The 16500-nt window shown below is 27.4% G+C and overlaps 1 protein-coding gene across 1 annotated transcript; it reads right to left on the reverse strand.

Moving 5' to 3' along the window:
- Positions 1 to 773: 773 nt before the first annotated feature.
- On the reverse strand, positions 774 to 16500 carry LOC111638784 (mitogen-activated protein kinase kinase kinase 4-like). The gene is made up of 5 exons (XM_023384541.1): positions 16302 to 16500; positions 8412 to 8566; positions 5508 to 5627; positions 2501 to 2600; positions 774 to 845 (listed from the first exon to the last, which is right to left on the reverse strand). Exons 1-5 carry the CDS (start codon positions 16410 to 16412, stop codon positions 774 to 776), a joined length of 558 nt encoding a protein of 185 aa, XP_023240309.1. The 5' UTR covers positions 16413 to 16500.

The raw sequence follows: 16500 nt of genomic DNA on the forward strand, positions 1-16500 counted from the left end.
TTTTAAAATCCAGATATAAACAAATTTTTGGATAAAATTGATGACAAAATAAACCAAATACCTTAAATTTTAAATTCTAGCTTTAATGCTATAAACTGATGGAAGGCACAGCAAAATTTGTTGTGCCTTCCATCAGTTTAAAAAGATCAACATATTTCATATACAGTTGATTCCACTTAACTGGGACACATTGGGACCTGACTAATTTGTCCCAATTAAGTGGCTGTCCCAAAAAAGTAAATTTTATGAGAACAGAGAAAATTTAAGGTAAGAAATGAACAATGAAAATAAAAACTATAAATTAAAAAATATAATTAATATTATGAATACATGTATGTAAATAAATCTGTAAATCATCAAGGCTTAGCATGTTTTCCAATGATTATCAACTTCTGTTTATTACTTCCTAACACATTACAGCAGCACAATATGGTAATACAATCCAGGTTTTTTCAACCTGATAGTATTTCTTGTTTAAAACACAGGGAACCATCAGGGGTGGCATGATAAAACAGTCCTTTTTCATCTGCATTTTAAATTTAATCAGGACTAAATTTCTACAGGAATTCAGGCAACTTAGTTGATTTTCACTATTTGGCACTCAGTGTCAGCACTGTTTTTCACTGCATGTCTTCTTAAATTTTACTTCTTGATGGGTTTTCCATTGTAATAACCACCCATCTGTAGCTTTGAAATTTGTATGACCCATCTATGAAGCTAACACTTCTAATTTGTTTTTAACATCAGCCCATTAACATATACTGTACTCCTCTTTACTCAATATGCTGTACTGATAAAGCAGCAGAATGTCCCAAATAAGCAAAGTTAATTTGCCTTATGATTCTCTGTAAGAAATGTACAACAAAAATAAGTAATGAAAAATATCTTTTAATGAAGTTAATTGAAAAGATGGGCTTTATGTTAAAGATGCTAGCAAACAGCTATTTTTAAATTACAATACAGCTTGATGCACTGGAATACTTGAAGAAAGACCTACAGCCCAATTCATCACTATAAAAAGAAACAGTATTGAGGAAAGTTGAGGAAAATGGGCATATAATGTTGAAAACTAATTTCTATCTATGCTAATTCAAATATTGATAATTTAATATTGAAGAACATCAGGTCAGGAGATTGTCTCTAGTATCTATATACAGTGTCTTCACTACACAGTTTCTAACTGCATCCATGAATTCAGAAATAAAGCAAAGCTTTAACATGACTGATATCCTGTATAAATGATTTCTAAGAGTTGTACTCCAAATATAGATTAATATGATTATTTTCTATGTATCAATGTTATTGTTTTATGGAAATAAATTCAGTGTATAATTCCAAACTCTCATTCAGTGTGTATGGCAGCTATATTTTAATGTTGCTGTTTTAAATTTATCTTGCCAATGATATATCATTTTAGATTTGAAAATTATTTTATTGTAATTACACCATTTATGAAGAATTAGTGAATAAAATTCAGTCTTATGCTTAAACCACATATAAAAGTTTGTTATCATAAATTATTTTGTTAACTTGATCGTAAAGTGTTTCATTGTAGTTGAAAAATGTTGACAGGCTTACTTAATAATTACATTGATATCTAGTATTTCATATGTTTAAATATTCTTTGAAATGTTGCTATGTAATTACATTACAGATTGTTGAAAACTTTTTATATTTGTACAGTAACTAACTAAAAATGCTTTAATTAAATTAAATCAGGCAAAGTATCACTGTAAATTACAGTATTTCTAAATCTATGATATTCTAAAAATAGCTCTTAAATTGAATGAATAATTGAAATTGTTAAATTTTTATTTGGTATATTTGGTAGAATGATAGTTTATGGAAATTTTAATGTTATTTCAACAAATATCAAATCTGATAAAAGCAATAAGCTGCTGGATAGCCAAGGGGGTTAAGGCATCAGCCATCTACTCTGGATGCTGAAAGCTGGTCTGTCCCAGATATATTGGGCCCTATCCTTCAATGCCCAGCCACTTCATTGTGGGACAGGCTGAAATTATAACAGGTATAATTAAAAGGTCCTCTTAGTGCCCACAGGATAGAAAGAATCAAAAACAAAATGATAAAAGAAATATAACTTTTAAAAATGTCTTTAACATTAATGTCTTTAAAAAACTTTTAATCATTTATTAACTTGTTACTTTCCAAAGTAGTAATGAAAGATTAACCAAAAACAAAAAAAGTGATTTTCCAAATGGAATATGGAATAAACTAGTTAATGAACTATTATAAATAATCAACCTTAAAAATTAGCATAAAATTTTATATGACATGGACTTTTAGAAGTCTACATAATATTAAAATAAAATATATTAACTTACAAAACAGATCACATTTGATGTAAACCTGAAGTTGATCTGTGTAAGATCAATAGTATTCATCATATAAAATTATGTGCAAATTTTCAAGATTGGTTATTTCTTATAAATTGGTTTTTCTTTTGAATAATTAAATTTTAAGTAAAAAAATGTTTTACCTTGCGTAATGTTTTAGCAAATGCAACAGCTTGTCTTGCTTTATCTCCTGCATCATTAAATACAGTTTTAAACATGCGACATGTGCGAAGAATTCCTTTTCTATAATGAAAAATTTTAATTAAAAAAAAAAAGGAAAATTACAAACAAATACAGTGGAACCTCGGTATACAACCTTAATCCATTCCTGGTGTTTGGACTTATACCGAATAGGACGTATACCAAACCAACCTTTCCCATAAGAAGTAATGTAAAAATGATTAATCCATTCTCAGGTAAAGAAAATGGCTGGCTTTAAACACCTCGCTTTCCTGGCTAGGTCCTGCTTGATTTTTCACGAAATCAGCATGTATCTTTTTAGCTTTCTCGCAAATAATTGCTTCTGATATGCTGTTGCCAGCACACTGTTTTTCAGTTATCCAAAGTAAAAGCAATTTCTCAACATGATCTAATGTCTTCAATATCTGTTTAGAAATTGATTTAACCACTTTTGCAACGTTAGCAGATTTAATAATGTCTTAATTTACATGACTGTCGATATCATCGTTCTCGGAATATGGTATGCAACAGTTAAATCTTGAACACGCATGCCACCTTTATATTTCTCAACAATTTCTTTTTTCAGTTCCATTGTGATTTTTTTATTTTTCTGTTGCCTTTTTGCAATTCATGATTAATAAAAATAATAAAATTTTACTTACAAATTAAAATCAGAAGAAATTTAACAAAGTTATAAACCATGGCACAGCGAACATCTAGTCTGGTCTAGTACACCAATAGTGCTATTTGTTCATAGATAGTGCATATAATTGAATTAAGTCATATACTGAACAGAAGTCATATACCGAGCAAAATTTGTTTCATCCAAACAGGACATATTCCAAATTGGATGTGTACTAAAGCAGACGTATACTGAGGTACCACTGCAATATTACATAAAATATTTACATAAGTATATGTATTTTTTTTAATACACATGATGTAATCTATAAAAAGTACCTTAAGTCATTTTCATTTTTTGAGTATATTTTATTCTACAGACTAAGAGGGTATTTACAGCTTAAAATGTTGACAAACATTACTAGAAACATGTTGAGACCTAAAAATTGATTATTTTGATGTTTAAATTATGTGTTTTGTTCTATAGCCAAATTTACTTTTCTGACTTTTCATAGAGTGCATTACATGTATTTTAAAAATATAACATTATAAAATTTAGAAAATGATTAAGAACATATAAATAAATAAATAAATTACAGTAGAACCTCAAAAACTCGGCTCTCGATAACCCGGCACTCCGGATAACTCGGCCACACCCTGGCAGGGCAAAAAAATCCTTAGTTAATTAATTTTCATTATAGACAGCTTTATAAAAGTATAAAAGCTCTCGTAAAGTATTTTTCTGAGGTCTGTCTTATCAGGTAAATTACTGTACACAGTGTATTCATTAATTTTCATTTTCATGTAGTAAAGGCTCTATGCCTTCATAAAGGACGTACTTTTCCTTTGTTTAAGGGTATTTGGGCAGTTTATTCTCTGTTGTATTCTCAAGCAAACAATACATACAAGTACAGTACACTATTTTCTGAGGAAACACGCATACTTATCCTTTTTTAACCCCATTCCCGATAACCCGGCATTTTCACAAACTTGGCCACCCTTCGGTCCACATTAGGCCGAGTTTTCGAGGCTCTACTGTATTATTATTATTACCTCAAAACTATTTCCATTAAAAATAATTTTTCACAATTTCAAGCAACTTTAAAAATGTCATTCAAAATAATAGCAGACTAAGACAACATACATAAGAATTAATATTTGATTAACCCTTGATCACATGCAAAAGATAATTTTCTGTTGATTTTTATACATAATTACTCTGTACATAATTGCCATTCCTTGAATTTGACAATTCTGAAAAATTTTGTAATGTATCTTCTCTGCACATGCCAAATTTCAACATCATACATTGTTTATTTTATATTATTTTGTTTACAGAACAATGTCTGTCCTAGACCAGGCTACAAGGATCTCTTCAAACTTTGGAGCAGTATGGGTTAATGTGAAATGAGTTCTGCTGAAAATAAATAACAGAAGAGCTGAGATGTTTCTCAGAAAGACAAGAAAATGGTTTTTCTGTATTTTTTGGGCATGAAATAAACCTGCATAAACTTTAACTTTTTAAAGGTAATAGTGCCCTAGTTTACCTTACAGAGACAAGTGTTTAAAGTCATAGCAACTTGCAGCTTGCCTGCCATTACGTCATTCCTAGCTGACAAACTTCCATGATTTCATGACTACCTCTTGTGCAATTGTGAGAGACATCCACAAAGTCATTTTTGGTGATGTCAGGTCACTGAAATCACATAGGAGTGGAAAATTGCTGCCTTTATCCTTACAATCATAAAGAATGTGACAATAAAGAAAAATTGTGCCTGATCACAAGTAAGGAAGTAATTTTTCACAGTTTTTTGAGGGCCTATGATAAGTGTAAAAAAATCTTCTTCAATCAAAATTTTTAAGGGCAGATGCATAGCATGTAGCATGAGGATATCATGGAAGCACAATTACATAAGTCAATTTCATAAAAAAAAATGCTGCAAAAAACTAGTAAGTGTAGAAAAATCACTGCTACTACATGTGATTGTAGATTGTGGGTTAAAATTGTTATTTAACTTAAAATGTTTAATTATGTATATTAGTATTAATGCAATTTATATGTATATATGGAATATAGTAAAAAAAATTTTTAATTTTTAAAATAAATAAAAATCTAAAAATTATTATTTCTATAGATTAAGTAAGCTATGTTTCATATTACATGCTTCTAGAGCATCTTGACTACAGATTTAGTCGAAAATGAAAATCTTGTAAAGATCATTTTTCTAAAAATCTGCAATGAGGAACCATTATGGCTGAATTTGTGTAAAATAAGTTATGAGAAGTAAGGAAAAAAATTGTTTTTATTATTTAACTTTAAATGAATAAATATCTTTAAAAACTACTTACCTGTAAGATGAAGAATTAACTTGTTCTTCTGATAAACTTGAATTAAGAGCAATTAATGATTCTTTAATTCCACTATCAATATGAGATCCAATACAAAGCAATAAATCACTTGCAAGAAAACTAAAAATAATTATAACATAAAATGTATCTCTATGCTGTTAACTTAGTTTATTTTATATAATGTAAAATCAATACAAAATTGTTGCTTTCAATCAATTTATGGAAGAGAATAATGCCAAATGATCAAAAATGCAAAATAAGTCTTTTAAGCATTCTTTTTTTGTTTAAAAAGTAACTTTGAAAATTCTATCAAATGAAGTTCAGAACAAAACATTTGAATGGTGAGAGACCAAAAGGTTTGTATTAATGGAGAAATAAATTTTATAAAAATGCTTATTTGGAAAAACATGTGCATGCACACACATCGTCAGCAGAGAAAACAAATTTTTCAAATTTTATAAATTAAGATGAAAGAATATGTATAAAATAAAAAGTAAGAAAGTATTACACTTGAGAAAAATATTTTATTAGAAAGATGAGAAAAAATATTAAAATTAAATGAATACAGGTAACTTAATACACTTAAGAAAATTTAACATATAAAACATCTTTTTAATTCTTAAAAAAGGTCAGTTAAATAGGTGATTGATATTTTTGAAAAGTTTAGAATGGAGTAACAACATAAAAATGCTAGATAAATAAAGATATGTAAAATTTTGAGAAAATATTAATACAATTATTTCATAGAATATCACATAAAAATGAATAATTTAAAACAATATATAAATTAACTAAGTTGAAATGCTAATAATTCAAGGAGTCTTATTTTTATTTGATAAAATGCTTTTTGAAACTCATGTCTCTCAGTATCAGATTAAAAATAATTATAAAACTACACACATCAAATACCCAAAAACCAGTAAAAGGAATTAAACTATTTACTTATACAAATGTTTTCATCTATAATGATCATCATCAGATATTCCATAAGGAAAACAGAACAAGTAATTGAGTACATTTAAATACAAAGATTTAAAATAGTTAAATGCACACATGCACAATGGTATAGTGTTATTATGGTAAATTAAAAGTTGTAAATTTAAAATTAAATTGCCTACATGCATGTGTACAGTAATAAAAACACAGAAGAAAAGTCCTAAGGGAGTTCAAAACACCCTCCATGCTGTAGAAAGTGTATTTGCCTCTGAAGTTGACCAACTTCTGGTTTCTAAAGCATTGTAAATTTCAAGTGTTTGTAAATATTTCAAATGTGTGGGATCTAACATTCAATGTAATAGATGCACCTCATCAAAATGACTGCATATCACTGTCCAAAGAGTATGCTGTAAGTGTGGTGTTGGACCATTTCTTACTGATGTTGTATACATGCTCCTTTAACCTTAAAACAAAGCTCCTGGCAGTCTCTCCAATGTATACTAAAGATTGGTCCACTCAAGTGTTATGTAACAAAATAGCATATACAGATATTGTAATTTTAAAGGTATAATTTTAATTTTGCTAGTTGTTTATGTTATTGCCATTTCATTCAATAATATATAGAAATTACAATTTACAAGTAGCATTAGTACATAGAAAAACATTACTAAGGATTTTGTATAGTCTGGTACAAAAAGAGTCCATTTGGTTTGACACCATAAGTTATCACACTGGGTGACACCAACTCTAGTGATATCACTTCAATCAATCACTGGTGACAAAATATAAGTGGATAACAAAGTCTCTTTTAGACATCCTTCCATTTTCAAATAAAAAGTTTATTAATTTATTAAAGAAAATGAATATGTATGAAAGTATTGTAGATAATATTATCATTAAACAGAAACTGAATAAACTTTTATCATAAAATACCAAAAAATTAATAAAAATACAGAAAAAAAACTAAATAAAAATTTACTGATAAATGTAGATAATTTATATTCTAAAAATATAAATATTAGTCAACAAATCTAAAAGTGTTTAAATATAGAGAATAAGTTAATGTAGCAATTTTTCCTGATTATCAAAAGAAATGACAAAAAAAAAATCACCAATTTTTAAAAAATTAATTGTAATGTAATCAATAAAATTGCTAGTATTTTTCATCTTATGAATTCTTCAACATTACAATTAGTAATGTTTTTTCTTATGAATTCTTCAACATTAAATTTTCACTTATAATAAATATGTTTGTTTGTATGTAAAATAATTGCACTACAATCTATCATACAAAGTAAGAAAATTCTTAAAGATGCAGACCTAGAATTATGACGTTTGTATTACTTATGAAGTGTGTAATTACAATTAAATCAGATAAACCAATAAATATATAATAAATAATTAATTAAAATCTATTAATATTAATAAATAAGATTACTAGCTAAAAAGAATTACACTATAAAAATATCATTATGTTAATCTATAAACCTAAAATGCTTTTGAAACGTTTTATTATTTAAATGTCCTATATTTTATTACATTTCAAAATAAATGAATTTTAATGGAAAGTCAACTGAAAATTGTTATGTTCTTTCTAAAAAGTCTTTCTAGTCATATATGAATATAAATTTCATAATAAAAGTTATAGAGCAATCTTAATTCCCAACAGAACAGAAAGTGCTAACATTTAAAAAAAATTGCTGAAATGTTCTAAAAATTTTCAAAGTACCTGATTTTATTTGAATTATTTTGACAAAATTTGAACAAATTCTTTTAAAATGATTTGGATCTGAAGATGAAAATTTTTTGCTAAATATATTTTACCAAGTTTTGGCATAAATGAGAATTTTAGTTTCTAATGTTTTTGATATTACAAAAGAGTAAAAAAACAAAAAATGTCACATTGAACCAAAAGGATATTTTACTTTAAACATTATACATTATAAAAATAATAAAAGTAAGCATTACCAAAACTTATTTGCTGCCAATGCTTCCCCTCCAGGAATATGAGGGCATGTTGCTCTTACAAATGCCCATTCTTCTTCCAAAGAATTCTTTTGATGAACTGTAACTGGCGGTAACCCTTCTGTCATTTTCTTTTTCTCCAAATATTTTAAATAAATCTAAATTTAAAAGTAATTTCAGTTAAAATCATTTTTAGAATTGTTACTGTATATACAGGATGTCCTGTGTATGTAAGATAAAGCTGATACAGGTAGGCCTCCTACAATGCAATAGATACGTTCCTTGAAAATACCGCGTTGTGGGAAATTGCATTATAGGAGACACCAACTTAATACAAAAACTTCGGTTCTAAATTCGGTTCTAAAAAGAGAAAAACTTGGCGTTTGAATGGTGTTTTTTGAATTTTTCAAACCAGCCATTGCTAGCCACAAATTTAACACTGGTTTCATCAGATGACAACTGTTGATTTTTTTTTTTGTTTTGTTTTAAATAATCAAATATTTTTAAGGCTTTAAGTGTTTAAGTGCAGTTTTATTTAAAGGCAACCATTTCTTTTTCATATCTTCTACCCATAATATTAGCGCTTGTTCCATTTTTTCCATTATAGGTGCTCTTGGACGAGCAACATTTTTCACAAGAATAGATGATCTGTATGCGACCAAATTTCTGATATTTTCTCTCGACCGAATCGTTGACTCATTTAAATTAAAATGCCTACCGATATCAGCTATCCGCTCTTGATATTTAATTTGATTCAAAATTTCTATCTTTGTTTGAAGAGTTATAAATTTCCTTTTTAACGACGGTCCTTTCTTTTCATTCGGCATTGTTATGGCTAAAATTTTTCAATCAGTTTTGTGGACAGTAAAAATTGCAAAAAGTAACTTCATTTCACTATGTTGTTAAAAATATACACCCAATAGAAGTTTATACTTTATTTTGGACTATTTCTGCAGTCCCAACTTATTGAAAGAGTATAAATGATCAAAAATTTAGTGATATATTTGAGTGTTTACGGTAACTGATGCACCATCTGTCTAGAAACCAGTCTTTCCCTGAAACTTTCAAGGGAATAACATGCCAACGTCCACAAACAGCTGTTTTGAAAGACTCAGCTCAGTATGCCGAACTGCGGCTTGTATCATGTGATCTGTTGTGATTTTTCTGTTATGTGAAGATAATTAGTTTCTAAATACCATAAACCACGTTGTAAAAGTACCATGTTGTAAGAAAATTTCCGCATTTTTCCAACCGTGTTGGAGCAAAAATGCATTGTAAAGGTACCGCATTGTAGGAGGCCTACCTGTACTTCACTCAAACAGAAGAAAAAGTTGATTAATGCAAATCACCATTTTTTTTATTTTTTTATGGTTTGAAAGAAGCTTCAAAACAATAATAAAATTATGTTGCTCCTTGCCCTCTTTCATATGGCTTTATTGATTGTGAAGAAAATGCATTTCCTTTACAATCAATAAAGCCTATACATCTATCCCAGTTGTGTTTCTGTGTGAATAGTTTTCTTAAGCAATCTTATGCTTACTTCTAACAATATGAAAATAAGAAAAAGATGAAATCAAGTACAAATGAACAATTTGAATCAACTCAAAGCTTCAATTGTCTAATTTCTAACAGATGCAAGTTATTAAAAAGTTTCAGATCAAAGTATCTTGCCTTTTTTCCGTAAAATTCAAAATATGTACAAGTATCCCTCATATAACAAGGCAGTTATGTTCTGAAAAAATGCCATGTTATGTGAATCTGTGCTATGTGAAAAAAAAAGACTAATACAAAACATGGGGTTAGCTTACAAAAAGTATACTATTCTTTTTTGTAATTAAGAAAAATATGTTTATTAAAGCAATCAATAATTTATTTCCAATCAATAATTAACTAACAATCACAATTAGGTGCATAGACAGACACTGGGCATTTCTGACATCAATCTTCATTCGGGAATATCCTGTTGGCCAAGACGCGTTTCAGGTATAAACCTCTCTTCTGTCGGCTACATAATAAAACATAAGCATGAATTTCTCATACAAATTGTTTTATATTATAATAGGTTATAATGTACCATTACTTCCGGGATATCTTGTAAGGTGTTGTTAACTGGTATACATCTTGTTTAAAATTACTTATTTACAGTTAAAAATATTTTACTGTTAAAATACCTTTACAGTTTAAAATATATTCACAATTAGAAGTATCATTACAGTTAAAGTTTTTTGACTTTACACTGAACATCACCTAGCACACTCTTGACATCCATGTTAACAAAGTTCTGTTTAATCTCGTTGGCATATTAACATCTCTTTAAGAGCATTTATACAATAAATTAATCTTTCTTATTGTTATTACTATTATTATCATTATTATTGCTGTTGATAATATTATTACTTTTATTATAATAATTTTAACCAATTGTGGTGAATCTTTATGCTTAAATTTTTATTGATGTTATTTTTTTGACTTATTATTATTTCATAACTTTTCTTTAAATTTTCTCTTGTAACAATTTGTTTCCTTGTGTAAAATTCTCATGTCATCCTTGTNTATATAAAGTAAACTGCTTATATAAAGTTCATAAAGAAATATATTAAAGATGCTGATTTTTGGTTAATAAATGTAATATCTGGTATGAAAATAGGTTGTATTTCTACCAATCACCACATTAATTAAGAATGTTGATATATTATGGGGTAAGGCAGAGTTGCTAGAAAGAATACATGCTGGAAAAAATATCTCAACATCTGAAAAATAAAAGAACCTTATCATAAAGTAATTAATTTATGCAATGTTATATCACTACCTACAGCATGGGATGGTTTACATTGATAAACAAGTGACATCTGATTCATATAGGCCTATTTGAAGCATAGTCTCAGTTTTATCAGAAGTTATTTTTGCATTCTCTGCTCACTATCATGTGTCCACTGTTTCTACAATGATAACAAACTTTCTACTTGTTCTAATTCTTGATACCTGATGATTGATTGTTAGCTGGTAATATTAGCATTTTTAGTTTATTTCTTCATAAATTTCATGTAAGCAATTTATTTATTTATATTTAAATCTTTTAAAATTGAATTACCTTATTTTATTAATTCTATTAAAATTAAAGAAAAAACCTCTCACTTGATAAATACTTAGTGATGATGGATCCTCTGGTTGTTGTTGAATTCGTAGCTGTAGACATTCATGAACTATATCCAAAGGAATACGTAAAAGAAACAAGAATGGACGATGAAATGTAGGAAGCCTCATTTTTTGATAAGTATCTGACCAAACTCCATATGTAGATAATTCTTCACAATATTCTTTATTTGGACAAAGTAAAATGGCATCTGAAAATTTTGTAGCTGGATTTGGGGAATCTGTTACAACCTATGAAAATTTGTATAAAATATATTATGAAAATAATTATAAAAATTACTTAAAATAATTTAGCCTAACATNGGTATAAGCCTCTCTTCTGTCGGCTACATAATAAAACATAAGCATGAATTTCTCATACAAATTGTTTTATATTATAATAGGTTATAATGTACCATTACTTCCGGGATATCTTGTAAGGTGTTGTTAACTGGTATACATCTTGTTTAAAATTACTTATTTACAGTTAAAAATATTTTACTGTTAAAATACCTTTACAGTTTAAAATATATTCACAATTAGAAGTATCATTACAGTTAAAGTTTTTTGACTTTACACTGAACATCACCTAGCACACTCTTGACATCCATGTTAACAAAGTTCTGTTTAATCTCGTTGGCATATTAACATCTCTTTAAGAGCATTTATACAATAAATTAATCTTTCTTATTGTTATTACTATTATTATCATTATTATTGCTGTTGATAATATTATTACTTTTATTATAATAATTTTAACCAATTGTGGTGAATCTTTATGCTTAAATTTTTATTGATGTTATTTTTTTGACTTATTATTATTTCATAACTTTTCTTTAAATTTTCTCTTGTAACAATTTGTTTCCTTGTGTAAAATTCTCATGTCATCCTTGTTTATATTGCAATTATTTATTGTAATATTATCATTGTATTTTGTTCATAGAAAACTGAATTTATCTTTCTATGACAATATGTTCTTTTAGTTTATTTCTACTTTCCTTTTCATTTCTCCTATGTACTTTTTTGGGTTTTCACAGGTGCATGGTATTGAGTAAACTAATTCAATACATATAGCCCAACGAATGTAGTCTACTAATCGTTTGCGACTGCATACTGTATTATCAAAACACTTACTAAAACACCTTTTCTTGCAGCCAAAGTTTATAAGAAAAAACTTTCTAACGTTTTCGGTCTTGTTAAAAGACCTTTCTCAAGAAAACTAAATCAAATAAAACAAAAAATTGTAAATCGAACGCTTAGTACCGCTGACACGTTTTTCGAATATTTTCAAACTAGCTTATAATCCGTTGCAATATATGACTTCATTGCGAACTTAGCAATGGAAATATAAAAAAGATTACATAAATATCTAAACACAAATACATAGTAACCATCTCCCAACCTCATTCAAAAATACATAGCCAAGATACATAGTAACTACTTCCCTCAATTATTAAGTTTATATTAAGCTAGAGGACCATGCTGCCGATATTTTTGTCAATTCTTAAAAGTTGACTGCAAGGCCTTTATGCTTTGCCTTACAAATCTGCCAGGCTTCCGCGTAATGCCGGTGTTTCTTGTCGCGGACTATCTGCATTAGTCTTGCTTGGTCCCATTCAACCTTGACGTCTTGCTGGTCCGCTAGAACGTGGGTAGCTAGCGCAGTGCACAGTTGTTTTCTTCTTATATAGTTTTTCTTATATTTGATTTAGTTTTCTTGAGAAAGGTCTTTTAACAAGACTGAAAACATTAGAAAGTTTTTTCTTATAAACTTTGGCTGCAAGAAAAGGTGTTTTAGTAAGTGTTTTGTAGTCTACTAATAATAATGATACTAATATTAATGATGATAATAGTAATAACAATAAGAAAGATTAATTTAGCATATAAATACTCTTAAAGAGATGTTAATATGCCAACAAGATTAAACAGAACTTTGTTAACATGGACATCAAGAGTATGTGCTAGGTGATGTTCAATATAAAGTCAAAAAACTTTAACTGTAATGATACTTCTAATTGTGAATATATTTTAAACTGTAAAGGTATTTTAACAGTAAAATATTTTTAACTGTAAATAAGTAATTTTAAACAAGATGTATACCAGTTAACAACACCTTACAAGATATCCCGGAAGTAATGGTACATTATAACCTATTATAATATAAAACAATTTGTATGAGAAATTCATGCTTATGTTTTATTATGTAGCCGACAGAAGAGAGGCTTATACCTGAAACGCGTCTTGGCCAACAGGATATTCCCGAATGAAGATTGATGTCAGAAATGCCCAGTGTCTGTCTATGCACCTAGTTGTAACAGCAAAAACAGATAAAAGGAGACATGGTTTCAGAATATACAATAATAATCATAATTAAAAGTATTGTATTATGTGTTAATGTTAATTTTAGTTAAACAAGGGCATTTTCTTTTTATGAAGTATCATCTTCTGAACTCTTTTGTTGATCTTAATCAGAAATATCAGCAACCATCTTCATTTTTTTTTTTTAATAAAAAAAAATGAAGACATGCGGGTATTGGGGGTGCATGTTCAATTGAAGACTGGCCAATTTTTTCCCAGAATTTGTGTTTGAATATCGAATTGTTTGAGTACTGAGATACCATTGTATTTTGTTCATCATTTTTATAAATGATTACTAACCTATGGTTAAAAAAGTTTAACAACACTTACCTAAAAATGTTTAAATAAAATAAATTTTACTAAATACAAAGTTTAATCTATAAAAACAAAACATAGTAACAGTCTTTAAGACTAAAATCTTAAAGCAATGACAGCATCTGGTTGATATTAAAGCTAGGACAAAGAAGAAAAAAAACTGCACTATCAGTTATCAGTAAACCTGATGAAAGGTAACAAACTTGAGATAACATGCATGTATGCTTATTTGAATAAAAAATATAAAATAAAGGAGTTTGCACTTAAAAGTTGTGAAATTTTGTATGAAGAATTTCCCCAATTTTTGAACCATGTTGTATGAGTGATACCTGTATTTTTCTCTAGCATTTTATTTGAAAGTTGCCTTTGTCTATCTACAAGAAAGAGCAAGGAGTAACATAATTAGTTATGAAGCTCCTTAGAAACCATAAAAAAAAATGATGATTTGCATCAAGTTGTTCTTGAATTAGTTTGTAATATCTTATGTAGGACACTCAATATAAAAGGTAATTTATTAAAACAACTGTTAAATAATTTGTGATGTTTCAAATATATAAATTATATATAATATTACCTTTATTAATTTATTATGCAGAATAAAATTAAACTATCACTTTACTTTTTTATAACTAATTCTCTAGCATAATTAACCATTTTTATTCGTATTTGAGACTTTCTAAATACACCAATCGAAATCTTGACAATACCATATATAATTTAATGTAAATTCAACAAATGTTTTTGATCTTACACAAGATCTGAACAACATTCAACAATCAACAATGTTCTAAATTGGAATGTCCAGAACATTTCTATTTAGAATGTTGGTTGTCAAAGTTTTGACTGGTGTACTTAGTTATAATTATCAATCGAGTTAAAATGAAGAAATTATTTTAAACCTTGGCTGACAGTATTTCATTTCTTTAAAAAAATATAAACTTTATATAAATATTTACTTTATGTATTTCATTTTGAAATTGGCTAAATTACCAAAGAACACTGTTTCCATTTACATGATGTTGCAGGGGCATAGCTGCAAAGAAAAGATCATCCCCATATATAAGAATTCTGTTTGAAACTGTTGCTGGTGTAATGATGGAAAGAAAGCAAATATATTTGCAATGTTTATATATTTTTTTTTAATAAAATGAAGAAGTTGAATTCAAGACTTTCTATTAAATATTTTCTTATAACTAGTTTGCATTTCATAAATTTATAGATAATGTTTTTATTATTTAGATATAGTATAATGAAAATATTGTAATAATTTATAATTTTAATGGTTACATCTGGATATTAATAGTTATACAAATTGTAATTTTAAAATAGTAATTTAATCATCTGTTAAATTTTTAATAGTAATCTGGTTTGTCATTCTTATAGATTTATCCAATATTGTTAATGAAGCTCTTATAGTAATTAAATGCAATTAAATGAATGGCATGAAATCATAAATTCATTTCCTGCAATTCATTTAATTGCAGTTCACTTCTCAAGGAAGTGTTTTTATTATTGTTATTTAATTTAGGAAATTCATTTTAGTTTAATTGGAAGATGTTAAACATTTAAAGGCATTTAAAATCTTTAGTAAGCTTATATATCTAATAAACCATGGAGATGCATGATTTCTAAATATGACATTAAATAAACTTCTGATATATAAATAATATATATATATAAAACTTCTGACATATAAATAAATTTCTGATAGCTTTCTGGATATTTAACTCTTGTTTATAGTTCTTCAAAATTCCAAAAAAAAAAAAAATACAACCTATTATAGTAATTTATAAAGAGTAATATTTCTATATTTACATAAATTACATTTCTGGAAAACATTGAATATTCAACTTATGAATAATGAATTCACAATTTTCTATAGATTATTAAATCTATAGAAAATAAATCTATAGATTTAACAACCTATAGAAAATCAAATTTGATTCTTTGATGCAAAAATTTCTCTCACTAATACAATTCAATTAAAATGATATAATAAAATATCTGTCAAATCCTAATATTCATTTAAATTCATTAAAAATAAATCTATATAAACTTATAAATAAAATCACATAAATGAGAAATTACCTGCAGCATTGTTTTCAAATCTTTGTCAAATTCATTTAATTGTGCTTCAATTACATCACTTCCATCTTCACCAAATATAGTCTGAGCCAAATTTATATAACGTTGTCTCATTTGAATTCCAGCTCTTAAAACTTCTTTGCATTCTTTTATTAACTAATAAAAAAATTTTTCTGTATTATAATAAAAGTAAATTACTTTT

This window comes from Centruroides sculpturatus, unplaced genomic scaffold (genome assembly GCF_000671375.1).
Source record: "Centruroides sculpturatus isolate CEXI.00-Female unplaced genomic scaffold, Cexi_2.0 scaffold592, whole genome shotgun sequence".
NCBI lineage: Eukaryota > Metazoa > Arthropoda > Arachnida > Scorpiones > Buthidae > Centruroides > Centruroides sculpturatus.